At 47.7% G+C, this 22,051-nt stretch overlaps 1 protein-coding gene across 1 annotated transcript in view; it reads left to right on the forward strand.

The window, feature by feature from the left end:
- The window catches only part of LOC111559488 (protein POLR1D-like), a 47,944-nt gene extending 34,380 nt beyond the window's left edge, over positions 1-13,564 (forward strand). The window contains exon 3 of the mRNA XM_023250315.2: positions 12,436-13,564. Within this exon, the coding sequence (XP_023106083.1) occupies positions 12,436-12,730 (295 nt within the window). The 3' untranslated portion in view covers positions 12,731-13,564. The remainder of the gene's footprint in view (positions 1-12,435) is intronic.
- Positions 13,565-22,051: the final 8,487 nt, after the last annotated feature.

Here is a 22,051-nt window from a genome sequence, read left to right on the forward strand (position 1 = left end):
AGTTGTCTTAATAACGGTGATCCTGAGCCGTTTTAGTTTTAGGGTCCTTTTATACTCTTAGGAACTATTGAGGACCCCAAAAAAATTTTTTGGTGGATTATATCTATCAATGTTGACTGTATTTGAAGTTTAAATTGAGCAATTTAAAAGGATTTATTTATTCATTTAAAAAATGATAATAAGCCCATTACATGTTAAAAGGAAATAATATGCCTTTTATAAAAATAACTACATTTGTGGGAAAAAAATACTGAGAGTGATATTGTTTAATATTTTTGCAAACCTCCCTCATGTCTGACTTATAAAAGACGCTTGGAAGTTCGTCTGCTTCTACAACCTGTTGTTTTGCTTGAAGTATTTGAAGAAAATCCAACCTCACACAAATATATGCCCAGAAAAGCAAGAAGTATTTCAGTAGCCTTTCCAGAAAATTATGGTATTCTTTAATCCTCCGTCAAAATTTTGCAAGTAACCTCAGCGAGTAGTAGATTCTTAACCTTCTTTTTAATAATGCAGACTTTTCATATTCCGTCATAATAAAATCGCTTGGTCTCCCTTGCACTTTAACTGGATCTTCTCCCCATACATGATTCTGTAACATCCTTCATGAGCCATCTCAAAAAGGTTGGCTCATGAGTCGTCTTCTAATGACAACACATTATATAATACTTAAAAAATACATTTATAAATATCACCACTAATCTCATCAGAGAGTCTTTTAAATGTTGGGAACCTGTCAAGTTCCCAGTTTTCCAAAAATCTAATTTTCTTTCACTTGAAAACTCCAGTTTTATCATTGGCAATGAATCCTGCAAGCTATTTTCCTTGAATTGACAGGCTCACTCACCTCTGAATAACCAGCTAGTTCACACGCAACTCAAACATTCACGTAGGTTCTTTTCCTGGAGGCAGCTTCTGGTCCAGCACAGCCTGGCAGCCATGGGCTATGCAAAGAGGTCTGACTGAAGGACAGCCACGACTTGCTTCTATTCCCTGGTGCTGGCACAGCGAACATCTTCCCCATCAGGCTCATCCTGGGAGAACATCTGGTTTTCCCTCTGTTTAAAGTGTGTGTGTGTGTGTGTGTGTGTGTGTGTGTGTGTGTGTGTGTGTGTAAATAAAAACTTTTAACCACTAATGCACTGGTTCCCAAACTCATCTGCACATTTGAAATCATCTGGAAAGCTTCCCAAATTACTAATGTCTATGTCCCGCCACCAAAAATGATGAGTTTGCGGATGGCCTGAGCCAAAGGGTTTCAAAAAAGATACCCAGGTGATCCTAAAGTGCACACAAATTTGAAAACCACTCTACCAGTCCCTATTTATTAAAAAGAACGGAACCAGGGCGCCTGGGTGGCTCAGTTGGTTGGGCAGCCGACTTCGGCTCAGGTCATGATCTCACAGCTTGTGAGTTCGAGCCCCGCGTCGGGCTCTGTGCTGACGGCTCGGAGCCTGGAGCCTGTTTCGGATTCTGTGTCTCCCTCTCTCTGCCCCTCCCCTGCTCATGCTCTGTCTCTCTCTGTCTCAAAAATAAATAAACGTTAAAAAAAATTTTTTTTAATAAAAAATAAAAAGAACGGAACCATCCTGCAGGTAGAATTCACACCTCTCCCACGGGCAGACAGCACCAGAGCACTTGGATAGCCAGCCCAGCCACGGGAGCCCCAAGTTCCATCTCTGTCAAGCAGACCTTCTTGGACAGATCTTAAAGGAGTAGACAATCTGTTGCTGACTAGTGGGCCATGGTTTGTTTTTCTAAGCATCTAGAAGGCCTTTATATTTGCTTAATATATTTTATTTTAATTTTTTTTAATTTTATTTTAGTTAATATACAGTGCAGTATTGGCCACAGAAGTTGAATTCAGTGATTCACCACTTACAACACCCAGTGCTCATCACAGCAAGTGCCCTTCTTAAGACTCATCACCCATCTAGCACACCTCTCACCCCACTCCCTCCATCAACCCTCAGTTTGCTCTCTATCGTTAAGAGTCTCTTGTGGTTTGTTTCCCTTTCATTCCCCCATCCTCCCCTTATGTTCATCTGTTTCCTTTCTTTTTTTTTAATGTTTATTTATTTTGAGAGAGTGTGTGTGCGAGCAGGGGAGGTGCAGAGAGAGGGAGAGAGAGAATCCCACACAGGCTCCATGCTGTCAGCACAGAGCCCGATATGGGGCTCGAACCCACAAACAGTGGGATCATGACCTGAGCTGAAACGAAAAGTTGGACGCTTAACCAACCAAGCCACCCAGGTGCCCCTCATCTGTTTGGTTTCTTAAATTCCACATGAGTGAAATCATATATTTGTCTTTCTCTGACTGACTGACTTCACTTAGCATAATATATTCTAACTCCAGCCACATCATTACAAATGGCAAGACTTCATTTTTTTGGTGGCTGAATATAGTGTGTGTGTGTGTGTGTGTGTGTGTGTGTGTGTGTGTGTGTGTGTGTCTGGGTGTGTACCCATAGTTTGACTATTGTTGACGGTGCTGCTGTAAACAGCGGGGTACATGTACCCCCTTTGAAGCTGTATTTTTGTATCCTTTGGGTAAATACTTAATAATGCAATTGCTGGATCACAGAGTAGTTCTGTTTTTAGTTGTTTTTGTTTGTTTGTTTCGTTTTTTGTTTTTGGAACCTCCATACTCTTCTCCAGATTGGCTGCATCAGTTTTCATTCCCACCAACAGTGCAAGACGGTTCCCCTGTCGCCACATCCTCGCCAACACCTGTTCTTCCTTGAGTTAATTGTAGCCATTCTGACAGGCGTAAGGTGGTTCCTCGTCATGGTTTTGGTTTGTACTTCCCTGACTGTGAGTGATGTTGAGCATATTTTCATGTGTCTCTTAGCCATCTGGATGTCTTCTTTGGAACATTGTCTATTCATATCTTCTATCCATTTCTTAACTGGGTTGTTTGTTTTGGGGGGGTGTCGAGTCTAATAAGTTCTTTATAGGTTTTAGATACGAACGCTTTATCAGATACGCCATTTGCAAATATCTTCTCCCATGACACAGGCTGCCTTTTAGTTTTGTTGTTTCCTTTGCTGTGCAGAAGCTTTTTATCTTGACGAGGTCCCAGTAGTTCATGTTTGCTTTCGTTTCCCTTGCCTTCAGCTAATAAGTTACTCCAGCCAAGGTCAAAGAAGTTGCTGCCCAGTGTTCTTCTCTAGGATTTTGATCGTTTCCTGTCTCACATTTAGGTCGTTCATCCATTTTGAATTTGTTTTTGTGTATGGTGGAAGAGAGTGGTCCAGTTTCATTCTTTTGCGTGTTGTTGTCTCGTTTTCCCAACACCATTTGTGGAAGAGACTTTTTTTCACAGAATGTTCTTTCCTGCTTTGTCAAAGATAAATTGACCATGTAGTTGTGGGTCCGTTTCTGTGTTTTCTATTCTGTTCCATTAATGTGTGTGTCTGTTTTTGTGCCAGGACCATATTGTCCTGATGATGACAGCTTTGTAATATAGCCTGAAATCCGGACTTGTGATGCCTCTAGTTCTGTTTTTCTTGTTCAGGATTGCTTGGGCTGTTCGGGGTCTTTTGTGGTTCCACACAGACTTTCGGATTGTTTGTTCTAGCTCTGCAAAGAACGCTGGTGGTATAGGGATTGCATTAAATATGTAGATTGCTTTGGGTGGTATCCACATTTTAACAATACTTGTTCTTCCTATCCATGAGCATGGAATGTTTTTCCATTTCTTTGTGTTCTCTTCAATTTCTTTCGTAAGTCGTCTATAGTTTTCAGAGTATAGGTCTTTTTCCTCTTTGGTTAGATTTATTCCTATTGTTTTTGGTGTAACTGCAAATGGGACTGATGCCTTGATTTCTTTTTCTGCCGCTTCATTATTGGTGTATAGAAATGCAGCAGGTTTCTGCACGTTGATTTCATATCCTGTGACTGCACTGAGTTCACATATCAGTTCTAGCATTTTTTTTAATCACGTTGATTAAAATTAAGGAATTGAAACGAGTCTTTCGGGTTTTCTCCATAGGGTCTCGTGTCATCTGCACATAGTGAACGTTGGACTTCTTCTTTGCCGATTTGTATGCCCTTTATGTCTTTTGCTGAGGCTAAGACTTCCAGTACTATGTTAGATAGTAATGGTGAGAATGGGCCGTATTTGCCTTAAAATTTAAAATAGCACTAGGTCGCCATTTTTTCCCGTCTTGGACATTCCATGAAACGATCTTAGCGAGGTCGTTGAGCCATTGCCAGAAAGAGACTGCTGAACTAAAGAAAATGCAGTGGAAATGCCATTTTTTATTTTGTAAAGAAAGAGGCCATTTGGTGCTCTGTACTTCTGTGCACGTATTTCAGCAAAAGAATCTCTTCAGAAGCTGTTCTTAACAGAGGCCTCAAGGAGGCTGAAATATCGGCCCATATGACTTCCTTTTAGTCAACGTAAAGGAATTTATAGGCACACATTTCAGCAATTTGCACAGCTTCACGGTCTACAAAGCTGTTTTTATTCTGGTCACATTCACATCAGCTCATCTGTAGCCCAATGTCATTTCTGCGGCGAAGGCTCGCAGGACTTCAGCCTTAGCCTGGGAAAGGCTTATATTCCGGTATAAAAGGTTACAAGGATTGAGTGGGACAGAAAATGATTCTTCGGTTTTCTTCACCTGGTTGTTTTAAGGCGAGTGGCACTTTTGGGTGCCTTTCTGTTTTGGCCTGGAGTCGGTCCGGTGATAAGGTGAAAATTCCTGTACGTCGTTCTTCTGTTGTATGTAGTCAGGTTTATACCAGAAAGCAGATCATTTCTTGAGTCTTTTTGCAGGCTTTTTTTTTTTTTTTTAATTCACTTGCCTGAGCCCCAACCGGTAGGTATAGTAAGAGGCCGGGCTCAGGCAGCAGTAAAGAAGACTCCCTCCTGGCTTTAAAGGTGTCAATCCACTGGTGGACACGGACAAGTGAGCAGGTGAGCACAGCTCAGCGGGGAGGGAAGGAAGGGCTCGCATTTCAGAGTGACTCATGGATGAGGCTCTTGGCAGTAGTTCAGGGCCATGAGATCCAAAGCCTCTACTCTATAGCTAAGACCATGGGGCCCAGAGGAGTTTCCTGAGGCCCCAGCGAGCCACTTGCGGACACCTGGGTCCCCACTTGCTTTCTCGTCCCTGGCTGAACACTCGTGTCCTACACTAGCTCTCTTCCGTGGATTGTTGTCCGGCAGGATGCCGATGTGTCATACTTCCTGCGCCTTCCTGCCCCAACTTCCCGCATTCCTTCCACATCCAGTTACGAGTGAATCGAGTGAATCGTGAGATCGTGTGAATCGGAGAGCCCCACGTGCGTTCCCGCTGGGTGAGATCACTGTGGACATGATGTGTGCGGCTCGGGGAGCAGGAAGCCAAGGACAGCAGGCTTGTCACGTATCCCGGGACACCACCTTTCCCATTCTGGCTTCTGAGGTTTATCGTCACATGCCTCTGTTTCCTCCCAGTGGTCTCCCAACGAGCATAAATACTTGGACAGATAGCCTGGCCTTTATCTTTGCCGCAGGACCTACCCTGTGCCTTCTCAGACTTTGAAAAATAAATTACCAGCGGGGCGCCTGCGTGGCTCAGTCGGTTGGGCAGCCAACACCGGCTCAGGTCATGATCTCACGGTTCGTGGGTTCAAGCCCTGCATCGGGCTCTGTGCTGACGGCTCGGAGCCTGGAGCCTGCTTCGGATTCTGTGTCTCCGTCTCTCTCTGCCCCTCCCCCCTTCATGCTCTCTCTCTGTCTCAAAAATAAATAAACATGAAAAAGAATTAAATAAAAATTAATAGCATAACTAGATACGTACATACACGTCACCTATCTCACATTACTTTTTAGATACAGCACTGGGGACAGAGTAGCTGAAAACCTACCTTGGGCCTCAGGACTGTTGTCCGCACCGCAGAGTAATTAAGAATTAGCAGTTGAGCCATGGGGATTATGACGCTCTAAAAGGATTTCTCGGGTGGCCACATGCTGAGGCATTTGATTGCCACATCGCAAACTGTAGGCCCCCTGGGTGGTTGTGGTGGCTGTGGCAGCTTTAAACAACAAAATGAGTTGCAATCAACCACAGCGTCAAGATTAAAAATATTTCCCTTGTTTCCTGGAGCGTTGGGAGTCCAGTTCTTTCTAAGGGTCCTTTTTCACTTACATGCGTCATGGCGCCGAGGAACGTGCCCAGCGGCAGGTAGAGCGCCACTTGCTGGCGTGGGAGTGAGTGTGGCCACAGAACACAGGAGTGAGTTGGGGAGCGTCACACGGAAACTTGGCCTCCGCTTCCCTCACCAGAAAAGTAAGAATCATGATTTCACAATGCCTGCTGTGCGCCCCCGATCGCAAAATCGAGTGCGTTTAGGGCGCTGTCTGCCCTTGTCGCGGCCCTGTCCGTGTCAGCGGCTCCCCATCTGACACCACGTCCAGATCCGCTTCTTGGTGCCGGGGCGGGACAAAGCGGCCTCGGCGGCAAGCGGGCTGATGGGCTTAGCGCCTACGGTTTCCTCGCCTGACTGCCCTGCTGATTCGCCACCCGGTTACACCACGCATGTGTCTCTCTCTCCGCTCCTTCTTCCCTGCCTGGGACAATCCCGGAGGGTGGACCTTGGCGTCAGACCCCCGGCTCCCATCCCACTAGCTCGGGATCTCTGACGAGTCGCTTTTCGTCCTCTCTTGTCCACCCATAAAGTGTTTGATGGCTGGAGAAACGGAACGAGGCCGTGTCAGTCATGTGATGGATGGCACGGGGCAGTCACTTCACGCAAGTTAGCGTCAGCATTGTTCGCCTCGTTGGCTGGTGATCGCATGTCACTATCTGACGGGTCGTATTCGTGGGACCATTTTATTTTTATTTTATTTTTTTTTTTTATTTTATTTTTTTTAAAGGAGAACATTTTTTTTTTCAACGTTTATTTATTTTTGGGACAGAGAGAGACAGAGCATGAACAGGGGAGGGGCAGAGAGAGAGGGAGACACAGAATCGGAAACAGGCTCCAGGCTCCGAGCCATCAGCCCAGAGCCTGACGCGGGGCTTGAACTCACGGACCGCGAGATCGTGACCTGGCTGAAGTCGGACGCTTAACCGACTGCGCCACCCAGACGCCCCATGGACCATTTTATTTTAAAAAAATACTTACTTTGAGAGAGAAGACGCGTGCGTACACAGGGGAGAGGCAGAGAGAGAATCCCAAGCAGGCTCAGTGCTGTCAGCACAGAGCCCCACGTGGGGTTCCATCTCACCAACCGCGAGATCATGACCTGAGCCATGACCCTAGCGCAGATCAAGAGTCGGATGCTTAAGGCTTAACTGACTGAGCCACCCAGGCACCCCCGTGGAGCTACTTTCGAATCCAAAAGTGTCAGGTCTAACCCCGTAGCACGTTAGACGTTACAACTGCCCACCTTCAGCAGTAGAGAGACAAAAAGTATTAAAAAATCAGTATTTAAAAAAGTATTAAGATCAGCAAAAGAATTACGTATCTCTTCCCCTTTCTGTTCTCTTGGTTTGTTTTATAGTCTACTGTTTTTCGTAAGTCGAGCATGATAACTACCAGGAGGATGTGCCTTATTTCGCAAATCAGGTTACATAGTGTGCGCGCTCAGAAGGAGAGGGAGAGATGAAAAGCTTCTAATCCCGGCCTCAATCAGTCCGAGTCGGTCTCACGGCAGATTCTCTAGAAATCCACCTTTCCCCCGGCTTGCGGCAGCCTTCGTCACAGCTTCTGCGCGGACGGCTTTGCAAGCGAAGCAAAGCCCGTCACTTTCAGAGTTTGCCAGAGGGAGGATGCTGGATCTTAAGCCTGAAGTGCTGTCGTGGGTTCTCTCCAGTGGACTTGTAACCAGTCTCATTATATTTAGAGTTTTATATCCATTTATATCGTTAGCGCCTTAAATCGGCTCTTCCCACGCCAGCTAGGATAGCTTTCTAAAACCCAGAATGAAAGCAGCCAGCCAGGGTGAGACCACTGACGTTGCACGGATCACAGCTGCAGACGGGGAAGCAGCCGCCCCATCCCGTGGCCTCTCCGGTCCCCAACCCCAGCAGCGTGTCTTGGGACATAGCCAGGGACGTAGGCGGTACAGAAACATCGAGCAGCCGCGCCCCAGGCGCAGGCCTTATATACCCCAGTGCGGATGTGAAAAACTCTGGAATGGTTGGCACCTAATGCCAGCTCATCGTGTCATCTCAAACACACGAAAAAGCGCCACCAAGAGAGAGCTGAGACGCCAGATGGAGACATGGGTGAAATGAATTTTCAAATGGGATGAATGAGAAAAGAGTCGTTATCTAAAGGGTTAACATACAGACCATGAGCGGAGAATTTCAAAGGAAAAAGTTCTGTCTTCTTACACCATGATCCTGGCTCATAGCTTTTCAAGACTTGGAGAAAAATAACTCTACACACGCACTTAATTTTTTTTAAAGGAAAAACGTTATGCCTTACTGCACCATGATCCTGGCTGATAGCTTTTCAAAACTTTGAGAGAAAAATAACTGTGAGCAGAGAATTTCAAAACTGGGACAGACTTCAGAAGCCACCTACATACCCCGGCCCTCCGTGTTCTATCTGAAGAGCATCTGCAGAGCTCACAGAATTTAGGAAATGCAAATTATAAGCTCAGAGGGATACCCCGTAGCCCACTGACCGCCCCCCGCCCCCCCCCCACACCAGTGGGGGACTGAGATGTCCTGGAAAGGGAAACTTGCGGGTGTAGAAATACCAAAACTTTGCAGTTCTACCCATTTTTGCGAAAATTTCTATAAAATGTCATGAAGCTTTTCTTGCTGGCTCAGGTGGTTGGGTTGTTTTTCCCCCTTCTTTTAATTTTTTTTTTTTTCATTGAGAAACATCAGGTAGCCCACTCTGTTCTTGATTAACTTATTATCCCCGGTGATTTGAGGCTTCAGGAGGTTCTCCTGAGTCACCATCAAGGAGAATTCCCTGCTAAATTGACGGATGTGAGTGTGGCGTGCACCCTTTTTCACAGAGAGAGAATGAAGAATAATAATGTGGGTCCACATTCCCTGTTTAAAACCCTTGAATCCTGATAAGTTTCTAAATTTAGATATTTTCCCATTTTAGCAAGGCACTTGAGCACATCCAGTGTGCATGACGAACACCCCCAGGGGTGCTCATTCAACACGTTATCCCGTCTGCCCCCAAACCTCTGAATGCTTCTACTATAAATGGGATCAAGACTAGACATAAATAGCCCAGTGTCCAGTTAGGCCAGGTTTTCGGCATCATAGAAAGAACTTGATTTTCAGAGGTTTTAACACTTGGGAATTGTGGATGAGAAATTATAGACCCATAGGTAACATGCACTGAAGATTTGCCGTGTGCCAGGCAGGTACTGTGCTAAGTGCTTTTATGCATTGTCTCAGTAAGTCCTCCCAATAGGTGGATATTTCTGTCACTCCCCTTTGCAAATGGGGGAAACGGATGCACAGAGGAGTTAAGCAACTTGCCCACGGTCACACTGCTAGTTAGCAGAGCTAGGATATAAAGCAGCGCTGACATTTACCAAGCGCTTGTTACACATTAGGTACTCTTCTAAGAATGTTCTCACTCACGGGATCTGCAGTCATTTCCCACACTTAACAGGCAAGAGGCCGTAGGGAGATCACATGACACGCCCAAGGTTCAGTCGGATAGATGGTATGATTTCAGAGCATGTGTGCTCAGCGGGTACCGTGTTGTACGCACGCGTAGCAATAAAGCACCGGGCCGTGAGGTTCAGCAAAACGAGTTACACACTGGAGGCTGGGGCAGCTCTCTCCGGGTAGATTTCCTCAAATGTCAGCAACACTGTTGCACTCCTTACACCCTGATATCCTCACTGCACATGTTACAACGTCTTCATGTGGAATCACTTACTATGCGGGCTGTGAATGGGGCGCCTGGGTAGCTCAGTCAGTTGAGCGTCCGACCTCTGCTCAGGTCATGATCTCAGCGTTTGTGGGTTCGAGCCCCACATCGGACTCTGTGCTGACAGCTCGGAGCCTGGAGCCTGCTTCGGATTCTGTGTCTCCCTCTCTCTCTGCCCCTCCTCCACTCTCTGTCTCTCTCTGTCAAAAGTAAATAAGCATTAAAAATAAAAAAAGCTGTGAAGGCCAGTTTTCTTGTGGACTTGACCCTAGAAAGCCCTGTCATTCTCTGAACAGCCCTTCTGGGCGCTGTGTTGAGTCAGTGGGTCCCACAAGCAGCTGGAAGCTAGGGACTGTCCCCTGCGGCTCGGCCCCCACTCTCTCGGTGGGAACCTGCGTGTCCCTAGCAGAAGAGACGTGCTCATCTCAGGCAAGCCCGTGGGGGTGGAGATGGCCTTACGTGGGAAGACCGCAAACGCAAGCAGAATTCACCAGGCGCTACCAAAGGTTTTGTTTTGATATCCTGGGTCATTGTCCCATCTGGCAGTGCTGGCCTTTCCCCCTTGGTCTAATCCCGAGAAGAGCTGACCGGTTTTATCGGCACTGGCCTGGCACGCTCCACTGAACGTAGCCCAGAATTTTCCAGAGCCAGCCGTCCGCAGCCCCCCATATGCAAGAGACCCATGCGGTCCACTTAGACGGGTGACCCCGCTCCTGCCGGAAGCACTGGGCGCTCTCAGCTTGTCGCTTGTCACCCGCCACGTTGAGGGGCCGCTTCCTCCCGCAGCCTGGCCGCGTCGTGCGCTTTGGTGACACCAGCGTGTCGTAGTCTTCCACATCTTTCCCGAGTTTGCAGGGGTTCAGGTTTCTGCTCTGGAACGGTGCCTGAAGTTAGACCCTCTGGTGCCACGGAGGTCCAAGCAGGGTGGCCTCTCGTCGATGCCCCCTTATTGCTCAGGGCTGTGGCTCCAGGACAGGGCGGGTGGCTGCGCCTCGGGACTCCTGAGGTAGCGTCATGCTGGCTGGTGTGCTCTTTCTGGAAGCTCCGTGAAGCCCCGCGGGGCCACCGGGAGCCACGTGGTGTTCTACCCCCCGTGCTTCGGAGCTGGTTTTCCTTTCCCCGTTGTCACTGCCTTTCTTCTTTGCCCCTCAGCTCATGTCCTGTGGCTTCTAAACTCCGGCGCTAACCAGAGAAGCAAAACCCCCCCGCATCGCTGCCGCCTCCAAGGGTTCCCACCGCCCCTGCTGCGCTCCTCTCTGCCTGCATTTCCTTTTCCCCCTGTTCTAGTTCTTTCCCTCGACACTTCCGGCCTGAGCATTAGCCCCGCCTGGCACGTCGAGGGCCCACACCACCTTTGATGCTTCTCAGGTATTGTCTCCGACAGCGTGGGGCTCAAGAGCTGTTCATTTGCCGCAGGAGACGTTTCCTTTTCTTTTTTCCCCCACCTGTCATTTCACTTCCGGATTCGATGCCTTCTGGTTGCTTGAGGTGGTCTGACCTCCCCGTAAGTGGCAATAGGTCTGCTTCTCTTTTCACTGATGGGGGGGTGGGTGCTGAGCTCCAGGGTCACTCCAGTGGGGTGCCCGTAGATTGAGTTTGAAGTCATCGTGTGGGCTTCTCTTTGAATCGGTTTGCTACAAACATGGGAGATGATAGAATCCTGCATTCGTTTTTGTTTAGTACTAGCCGCTCTGAGAAACGTGATGGGGGGTGGGGGGGGGGAATCAGCATCCTAAAATAGCCCATCACGTGGCAGACAGCTCAAGGCCAAGAGAAATATGCAGGCTCTCACCTGCGGGGGGGGGGGGGGGGGGGAGTTCTCCAAAATGAGAGATTTGGTACACGTGAAAAGGAAAAATACTGCGGTGTACACGTAAGCCTGTCAACTAGTAATTTAATTAGCTACATCTTGTCTCTCGGGTGAACTTGAATCACAAGCTACTTCAATGTACCCGGAGCAGAAATTGACCCAGAGGGTGGGCCTGTGTGAGGTGCTCCCCACGAGAGCACAGAGTAGCGTCCTAATGTGGCAAGTGTGAGAGATGTTTGTTTTTAAAGGTAAAAGGCGATTAGTGCATTTTTATGGATTCTTCGCGCCATTTTTATTTCCAGAACAGAGCATTTGGCTCCAGTACTCAAGACACGGCAAGGCATACTTTTCTGTTGCCCAAGAGGGACTTGTTTTTACTCTTTGGTAATGAAAAACGAGCCCTGATAAATGCAGCTCGCGGTGCAGATTAGAGTCAAATCAGGCGTTGATCATTCAAGGGGAAAAGACTGAGTGGTCCGTTCTTTCACCGTGTGGCCCCTGTGTCGCAGGGGGAAAGCGAGTCCCAGGGAGAAGAGGGGGCCGAAGCGTTCCGATGGGGTCCGGCCGGCCGGCTCCGAATTCCAAGCGTCTTGCCTCTTCCCCCTGGTGCTCCGAGTTTACACTAGGTGGCATGCAAGGAAAGCCGAACAAATTCAGAAACTCGCTTGCGTGTTCACAGAACCCTTCGGCCCGAGCTGCGATCGGCGATCGGGGGGCGCGGCGTGGGCGCGGGCTGCGTGGACTGACGCTGTTGTGTTGTTCCCTCCCCAGGATGAAGTGCCCCCTCGCCGGCGCGAATAAGAGGTTTCTGATTAACACGATTAAGAACACGCTGCCCTCCCACAAAGAGCAGGACCCTGAGCCGAAAGAGGCCACGAAGGCACCTGCGAAAAGCCAGAGCCGGAAGGAAGAGCACCGCAAGGGGCACCGAGGCCACCCTTACAAGCCCAGCTCCCAGGGCCGGGGCGCGCGCGGCGGCCCCTCGCCACCGCCGAAGCGGAGCAGCCCGGAGAGGGGCCCGGCGAGGGGCCCGGCGAGGTACGAGAAGCGGTCCGACAAGCGGTGAGGCCGGGACCGCGCGGCCGCTGCCTCCGGGCCTGGGGCTTGTGCGGACGCGGGGTTGGGGCACGGGCCTCGGGCTGGAGTGGTTTTTAGCGCCGGTCCTTTGCGGCGGCGACACGGCTGTCCGCGCCCGGGGACTCGTCTGCAGGCGGCGCGGCAGGTTTCGGCCACTCGGGCAGCGCCCCGCGCACGCGTGTGGTTTCTGTTCTCTCTCGTTCGCCAGTTGGTTTCGAAATAAATCTGAAACGGAAACAAAGTTCCCCGAGATGGTTACGGCTAGTTCCAGGGTTGTTTGTTTGTTTCATGTGTTCCAATCGTGGTCATTTCTCAAGTTTTCTCCAAAAACAAAAAACAAAAAAAACAAAAACCACTTGTAAATCCTAGACGTTATCTTGCTGGAGGCTGAATTGCAGAGGCAGAGGTCAGCCGGCCAGTGACCGTGCTTAGGCCGAGGTGTGGCCCTTGGAAGGGCTGGAAATGTACCAGGAACAAACGCAGCGAGAGACGCCTTGCCGGTTTCCTTTTCCTGCGAGCGAGCCCTCGGGGAGGGTGCCCACGGGGCTTTGGGTTTGGTGTTCCGTACCAAAAGCCAGAGGGGGGAAACGGGGCTCTGTCGCTGCCTTGTGCGTTCTCAGACTCATTCCCCAGATGAACCACCTTTCCATAGTCAGTTTGGGGGGCAACGTGTGCGTTCTAAGCGGTGCTTTCAAAAGAACCCTCAAAGGTTAAAGTTAAATTATTCCGTGCTGTGTCTTCTTGAGCTAAAGACCTACATTACCACCCTCAGTAGAGTTGTTTCCGAAATCTTAATTTTAAATAAAAGTGTGTTTACAACGCCTTTTTCTGGTTTCGGTGGTGTTTTCTTTTTGTTTTGTTCGGTATCAGGGTGTCTCCCAAATGAACGTACAATTACAGACTTTGCAAACCCGCGTCCTTCCTCTCATACTCAGGAAAATGCCACGAAGTCCCGTCTTCCCCAGCCCACAAAAGGAAGAAGAATCTGTCTGTCTGGTCCCCTCCCGGTTTTCCATAGCGTCTGACCTTATGCCTGGCTGCTCTCAGATAATCACCCGCCACAGCCTGTTCCCTGCTTCCTGGCAGCCAAGAAAAGCCCTTTCTCAGGGTCAGAAAGGAGCACGTCCGAAAAGTTAGCTTTGGGGTGTTTATAGAGAAACTAGACTAGACCGAGTGCTGCTTCCCCAGCGAGCCACCGGCCACATCCTGAGTCTGGTCCGAGCTAAAAGCGCAGGAGGGACAAACCCAAGGCCTCGCTTGACCCTCCCGCCTCCCACCAGAGACCCCAGGGCCTCATCCTATGAGTTTGTAGCGACACAGCGGCACACGTTGCCCTCAGGACTTTATCCAAATCGACTTCTGCATTCGCTTACATTATTTGTGCTAAATTTGCAATGTTTTCTATTTAAATGCCAGAAATAGCATAGCGTTGTGAGTTTTTGAAAAATCTTGTTATAATTGAGTAAAATAAAGTTGTATTGTTTCAACTGTCTACGTTCTCCGTATTTAGAGCAAACTGCCAGGTTCTTATTCTTTAGAAGAAGATGGTTATAACGAGCACATGCTAACACTTACAGGAAGCCTCGTTAGCCTAACCATACTGAACCTTTCTTATTAAATTGTGTTCCAGGATGAGTGTTCTACAGAATCACCTTCCCTTTAAAAGGAATTGTTCCCGGGGCGCCTGGGTGGCTCAGTCGGTTAAGCGTCCGACTTCAGCCAGGTCACGATCTCGCGGTCCGTGAGTTCGAGCCCCGCGTCGGGCTCTGGGCTGATGGCTCAGAGCCTGGAGCCTGTTTCTGATTCTGTCTCCCTCTCTCTCTGGCCCTCCCCCGTTCATGCTCTGTCTCTCTCTGTCCCAAAAATAAATAAACGTTGAAAAAAAAAATTTTTTTTAAATAAAAATAAAAGGAATTGTTCCCAGGGGCACCAGGGTGGCTCAGTTGGTTGAACTTCAGAGTCCTGGTTTCAGCTCAGGTCGTGATCTCACCATGCGTGAGAGCAAGCACCCCTCGGAGTCCACACTGACAGTACAGAGCCTGCTTAGGATTCTCTCTCTCTCCCTCTCTCTGCCTCTCCCCCATCCGCGTGCTCCTCTCTCGCAAAATAAATAAACATTAAAAAAAAAAAGGAATTGTTCCACCTCCGAAAATGTTATTAGAATCTTTAAAACTTAAGAGCAGCCATGGTTTCCTGTATAGAAATGTCAAGAGCAAATTGATCTGTTCCTGTTCCATATCTGGACCGTGGATGTTGGCAGAAGCGATTGGTCCTGAGATGTCACACACACACCAGCCACCTCCTACTTCTCCGCTTACCACCGCCCCCCCACCCCCACCCCGGAGAGCTTCCTCCGCCCCGGATGCTGTCTGCTCTCCAGTATAATTGTATGTGGAGCTCACAAAGGCCAGCAGAGGAGTTCTGGGAGTTGAGTCTGAGCCTGCCTCTGCAGCTGGCTGGCTGCAGGAGGGCCCTACCTGGTCACTTCCCTTCATCGTCCCCATCTGTACACTAAGATGTTTGGACTGAGTCCCCAATTAAGTCGAGACAGAAGGACCAAGTGTTAGCCCTAAGTTTTCATGCCTCCGCTAGGAAGCCGCAAGACTTGAGCACAAGTGCGACTTCGCAGAGTTCATTTTCTGTTTTAGTTGCTTTAGGAAACGTGGTCTCGGAGACATGTGAACCAAAAGTGCCGGTCTCGGCCGTGACCACTGACCTGCTACTGTCAGTCCTCCCAAATGGCCCACGCGTCATGGGAGAGGGAGCCAGAGCGGGTGGTTTTTCTTAGAGCAGGCTGAGAATGCTAAAGGACATTTCCTCAGGTCGGATTCTGGAAGGATCGGTGGGGTCTGGAAGGTGGCTGTGGAGTTTTGAATTTTCCCGTTTGTTTGATTTCAGGAGGCGCGGGGCGGGGGTACAGAGCTGCCTCAAATCTCCTGGGAGAATTTATCATTCCTTCGCTGATGATCGATGTGACTTAGCGTGTCACTCACATTTTTATATCGTAATGACATAATCTCCGCCACTCCAGAGGTCCTGCCGTTGTCTTCGGATCCTAAAGAGTAGCTGGCCCATAGTCAGTGCTCGTTGAATAGACCCATGAGGTGGATCCCTGATGAAGGGAAGCCTCACACTCTCTCAAGGAATGTTAAACTTGTAAATATTGTCACCAGGAGGAACTGATCGGCTAGACTAAACCATGTGGACAGTAACACTGTGTATCACCCGTGGGCCAAACTTGTCAGGCTTTTTCCCCCAGCTTTGCTGAGATACAGTTAACATATAACATTGTGTCAGTGTAGAATGTAAAATGTGGTGATTTGACAGAAGTCAACATTGTGAAATGATTACAAGAAGGTTACTTAGCACGTAGGTTACCTCACGGTTATCCATTTGTGTGTGTGTGTGTGTGTGTAGCGAGAACGTTTAAGATAAGCTTCTACCTGTGTCCAAGGAAGGTGCTCTGCCCCATTCTGTAACTAAGGAAACAGGACAGGGTAAACAGTTTGCCCCGCTCACGGTCACGGATCTGGGAAGGGGCCGAGAGGCTGTCTGAAGCCAGGACTGTCTGAATCTACAAACCTACATTCTTTTCCTGTACGTTATGCCAAACCCTATCTGAACTCAGCTCTCTCCAAACACCGGACTGGGATGTCTGGGTGTGTAATGGGCCAAGGAGTCCCAACTTGAGAGCCTGAAGAGCTTAAATAAGTCACGCATTTGATTGGTTAAAGGGGACTCCTGGCGGCCTGAATGCCCAAGCCCCACCCAAGGAACACGTGTCCTGGGCCAGTGTTTACTGCAGGCCGGCCGAACCGTCTAATCCACGAGGAAAACTTAGTTCTCTGGTTAAATGGTTACATGGCAGCTGACGGGAATATCGAAGGGGAATTACACTCCCACGTGAAGCAAAGATTTTAGGTTATTTCATATCCAGCCCCTCCTTTTTTCCATCCACAAGAATAGCAAGACTTGGGAGTTAAGAAATCTTAAGCTTCAAGGCCTCTTTGGTACCTTACATAACACCCCATCACCCAGGGAGCGTGTGCTCCCCACCTCCCCCACCTCGGAAAGGCGGGTCCGCAGGTCTTGGAATAAGCCCCGCCCTCATCGGAGAAGGCTAGTTTGCAGAACGTTCTGTTTTGAAAAGGCTGCTAAGAGGCGTGCACTCACGCACACGGGGACACGGAAAGAAGTGAATTGTTTAATTACTATTAATATTTAATTATTTAATACTTATTTTATAATGTAAATTATTTAATCTACATTAAAACCGCCAACACGACACAGTACGCAGAATTCAGGGGAATTTTATAACTAAGTCGTTTCTATTTGGGTCACCACGCTATCAATCTCAGTAGAAGGCCCTGGGCATTATCATGAAAAGGCCAATAATAAACAGATTTGGGTGCATTGTCAATAGTTTATTACTTGAGCTATTTGTCCCATCCGTCTAGCCCTGTAGCTCTCACCTTTGGTTTTCGTAACACGAAAATTCCCTGTGTGCAACATGAACCCTATAAATATACCTTATGAACTACCCAAGAAACATCTTTCTCCATCAGCCAGATGGATAGCTCGCCCTCAGCGCTTGTCCGCCATCCTTCGTAAATGGTTTTTTTCTCATTCGCTCCCCAGGCGTGTGGTTCCTTCGAGATGAACTAGTATATACCGCCCAGTTACAAGCCTCTATGTACTCCCAAGTTACAGGCCTGTCAGTCGGGGAGGATAGTCTTTCAAAGGTCAGTGCGGATTTTCAAACAAAAAACTGCAAGCCTGGTTTTTAATCCTATATCCTACGCGGAGAGCAAGCCGTCCATTTGCTCGCTCACTCACTCTGTCGGTAAGAAAGCGAAGCAAATGGGACCAGCACACGCTGGGCCCAGATTGGAGCAATTTAACTCCTGGCCTCAAAGTCTTCTATAAGCCATGGTCGTATCCACCACATTTAAAGGTAGAGGGCATTCCTGAAGCTCACTGTTTGCTTCTCCAAATTTGTCTGGCCCTGCCCGCAGGCATACCAATTTTCTACATTTGGGAAGCGGTCCGTGGTGGTTCATTAGCACAAAAACAGCACAAAAGCTTTCAGTTTCAATGTTTTTTTAAAGTCAAAGTTTTCACTGTGACAAGTTCTAAAAATACGTAGGTGGCTAGTGAACCTCAAAACTATGTGTGTGAATCTCAACAGAAGCACAGAAGACAATACGTCATATATGGCCAGATCATGTAAAACTAAAAACACACTAAAAATATGCTTTAAAAAAGTTATCAATAGATGAAATGTTCACAGAAAATACAAACATCCAGAGGCGCCTGGGCAGCTCCGTCGGGTAAGCATCTGACTATTGATGTCCGCTCACGTCGTAGTCTCATGGTCCGTGAGATCGAGCCCCACGCTGGGCTCTGCGCTGACAGCTTTGGATTCTCTCTCTCTCCCTCTCTCTCTTCCCCTCCTCTGCTGTCTCTCTCTCTCTCTCTCGAAAATAAATAAATGAACATTTTTTCAGAAGAAAATACAAACATCCAGTAAGCACATGAAAAATGTTCAACTCACCAATAAATTAAAAAATGCAAATTAAAATGATTTTTTTCTTTTTCAAAATAGCTGGGCTTTTTAAAAAGTAATTCTGCTAACCAGAGTATGTTGATACAAATACTCTCGAAAAACAATTAGCAAGAGGGTAAAATGACTCCGTATTTCCAGGACACACTGAAATGGTCTTCCTTGACAAAGAAATGCTGCTTCTAAAAGCTACATACTGAGATTTCCATCCAATTGAGTATGTATCTTTATCTAGGTATTTGCTGAAACTATCCTCAATTAGTTGTCTTTTTGTTCTTGCCTTTGTTTTAATAACACTGTTATAGAACCATATTGACAAACATAGCAATAATATCAATGTAAAAAATGTAGGTAACAAAGCTCTTTCCTTACATGTTAATTACATTCATTTTCCCATGTTGCCTTGTAGTCAGTCCCGTCCATTCGTTATAAGGTTGGGATGTTCTTTTGCAGGATGGGGTACCTGCTGTGAATTAGTGACCAATGAATTACTCTTTCTCTCATAAGAGGTCTGGAAACCAAAAGGTCTGGAAACCACTAGGAAGATGTGGCAAACCTCGAAGTTAAAACGAATGATTCACTCTCAGAAACGGGTGTTCCCCATCCCTAAATCTCTGAGTTCCACAGCTCTGTTTTAGTACCCAGGGGAGAATCAGTACGACCAGGGGTCATAATAGTGGTTCCGCTGAATCGGAAGTTAAGACGGCCCTATGCGAGGTCTGCCTCTTCTTAGCTGGAACCGCTGAACTGGGACTTTGATCATGACTATGAAAAGGAAACTGACATCATATCTTGGGAACTGGAGGAAGCTGAAGAGAAATCCTGGTACACCTCTGTGCACGATCATGGTTAGGCATAAAGGTTGGTGGAAGGTGACTGAAGCTTTAAACAGCCATGGCCAGATAGGCCAGACACACGCCTAGTCCGTATGACACACGCCTCTGTGTGAGTGAGAACATGGCATCGCTAACGTCTGTGACTTTGTGTATTGGCGAGCTGAGTGCAAGCTGGATCTTGGCGCCATTCACACCCTCCACTGGGAGCCGCTGTGGTGACATCACCCACCAGATGAAGAATCAAAGATTATTCCTTGCATTTTCTGTCTCTTTCTTCTTCCTTTCCCTCTTACGATTGAATATAATGTCTTGGTTCTCGATGTGATTTATCCTTGAGTCTACAGCAGTGAGTGAACACTGAGACAGGGCAGGAAGTAAAGCAAAATGGGCTGGAGATCCTGGAGCCCTCTGGCCCTACGACCTCACTTCCAGAAGCAGTGACTGGGGGTGACACTGCTGGTTCTCCCACCAGTGAAGAAGAGAGTTTGTTTGTAGGACAGTTACACCGGGAGAGACTGGGACACTTTGGGAACGGTGAATGTATGCACAACCCAGGGGAGGACCGAAAGGACTTTCTCTGCCCATCACTTCCCCCAGTCCTCGCTTTGTGACAGATTCTACCCCAGCCACAGGGGTGGGCATATGAGCAATGCTGGGCCAATCAGACAAACTACTTCAACTCTGAAGCCAGAAAGGATTCATCCATGTGTGGCTGGAGTGTTGCAGGAGTTCCTATGACCAGCAGAGAGAGCTTTTTATGAGGCCAGAAAGTGGCGGGGGGAGGGGGCGGGGGGGGGATGGTGAATAAAAGAAGAGGGGCGGGACAGCAGGAGTAGGAGCACTGGCAGTCTAAGGCACTTGCTTCTGAATCTTACCTAAGCCTTCAAGACCTGCTTGAACTTGACCCCCATATTAACACTTTTGAAACTCGGGTGTTGCTTCACATGCCCAAATGTTTGACCTTGGGATGACATCCAGTTCATAACGGGCAGTTCAGGTCATATCGTCACTTGGGATTATAGGAGCAGTGTTTTGTCTCTACCCAGACCCAGCTGCAATCTGGAAGCCTTTTCTCAATAGGAGGGTAGCTATTTGCCCAGTGTGGCTCTTCTCCTAAACACTGTGACCTGAACTATAATCCTCCCATTTGAGTTTGCCCCAGGCTTCACAGAGCATCTCCATTTGCTACAGACACACTGAATATCATTGGATTTGCTAGATCGTAAGGCCTGAGGATAATCCACACTGCAGCCTGAAACAGCTAGGAAGCCTTCTCTTGCTGTTGGTACCACTCAGACTTGCTAGCTTTACAGATTTCTCAATGAGTGGATAGAGAAGCACACTCAAATATGGTGGAGTAGGGCACTACGTAATTTCTTGTTCCAAGGCTAGGCACCTCTACATGAAAGGGGTGCTATTGAAAATTACATCAAGGCAGCAGGCGTAAATTTGGATTGTTCCAGGCAAATAAGTCACTCTAGATAGATCTTGCCTCCATGACTCAAAGAAGCCCACAAAGCATTTTTTTAATGTTTTATTTATTTTTAAGACAGAGAGACAGAGCATGAGCAGGGGAGGGGCAGAGAGAGAGGGAGACACAGAGTCCGAAGCCAGCTCCAGGCTCCGAGCTGTCAGCACAGAGCCCGACGTGGGGCTCGAACTCGCGAACTGTGAGGTCACGACCCGAGCCCTAAACTAAATGGTGCTCTGAATCCACCACAGTTTAAAGACAAGACTCAAAAGGGTCAAATTGTTTCCAAGCAAATTAATAGCATTCCAGGACAAAGTTCAAGAATGATTATAGGAATACAAAGATAAATAGCACCACCAGGCAAAATTCACAATGTCTGGCACCAAAGAAAAAATCAACAGACATCCAAAGAAGCGGAAAAATACAAGTCGTTATGAGGAGAAAAATGAACCAACAGTAAATGACCTAGAGATGTCAGAGGTGATAGAATGTAGCTAAGGACAGTAAATATTATTCCATATGTTCATGAAGCTGTAGGAAAGACTGAACATGTGAGAAAAATTATTGAAAAGGGACAGAGCATCATTCAGCTCTGAGATAAATTCAAGTGGCCAAATACACTTGTATTTAAAATTCTCAAAGATGCTGGGGCACCTGGGTGGCTCAGTTGGTTGAGCGTCCGACTTCGGCTCAGGTCATGATCTCGCAGTTCGTGGGCTCGAGTGCCGCGTCGGCCGGGCTCTGTGCTGACAGCTCGGAGCCTGGAGCCTGCTTCCGATCCTGTGTCTCCCTCTCTCTCTCTGCCCCTCCCCTGCTCACACTCTGTCTCTGTCTCTCTCTCAAAAATAAATAAACATTAAAAAAAATGTTAATCCTCAAAGACGGTGATGGATAGAGAAAAATATATGAAGACATACTGTCCACAAAATTTCCAAATATAATGAAAATTATAAACACATGGACATAAGACATTCAATGAACTCGAAGCATTAAAAAAAAGGGGGGGGGGGGGAAGAAAACCACCCCAAAGCACATCAAAATCAAACTGCTTTAAACCAATGATGAAGACGTAATGTCAAAAGCAGCCCCTCCCGCAAAAGACACAGTACATTCAGGGAAGCACATATAAAGTTCAAAGCCTATCTCATCCAGAAACAAAGCCAGAAGGCAGCAAAACATCTTTGAAATATAGAGAAAAAACAACAACAACAACAACAACAATCGTCAACCTAGAATTCTTTACCCAGCTAAAATATCTTTCAAAAATGAAAGATCCTTGCCAATACCCTCATCCTCTTGTCCTCAGGGAACCACCAGCTATGACCTTCTTTGCACACTGGGTCGTCCAGAGAGAGAGTTTCGCAAGCATGGAGTCAGAGGCCCCTGCCACAGCTGTCATCTCCATGAGTCCCTTTTGAGCCCATGTAAGAGAAAAGAACT

The sequence above is a fragment of the Felis catus genome, chromosome A1, assembly GCF_018350175.1.
Source record: "Felis catus isolate Fca126 chromosome A1, F.catus_Fca126_mat1.0, whole genome shotgun sequence".
NCBI classification, from domain to species: domain Eukaryota; kingdom Metazoa; phylum Chordata; class Mammalia; order Carnivora; family Felidae; genus Felis; species Felis catus.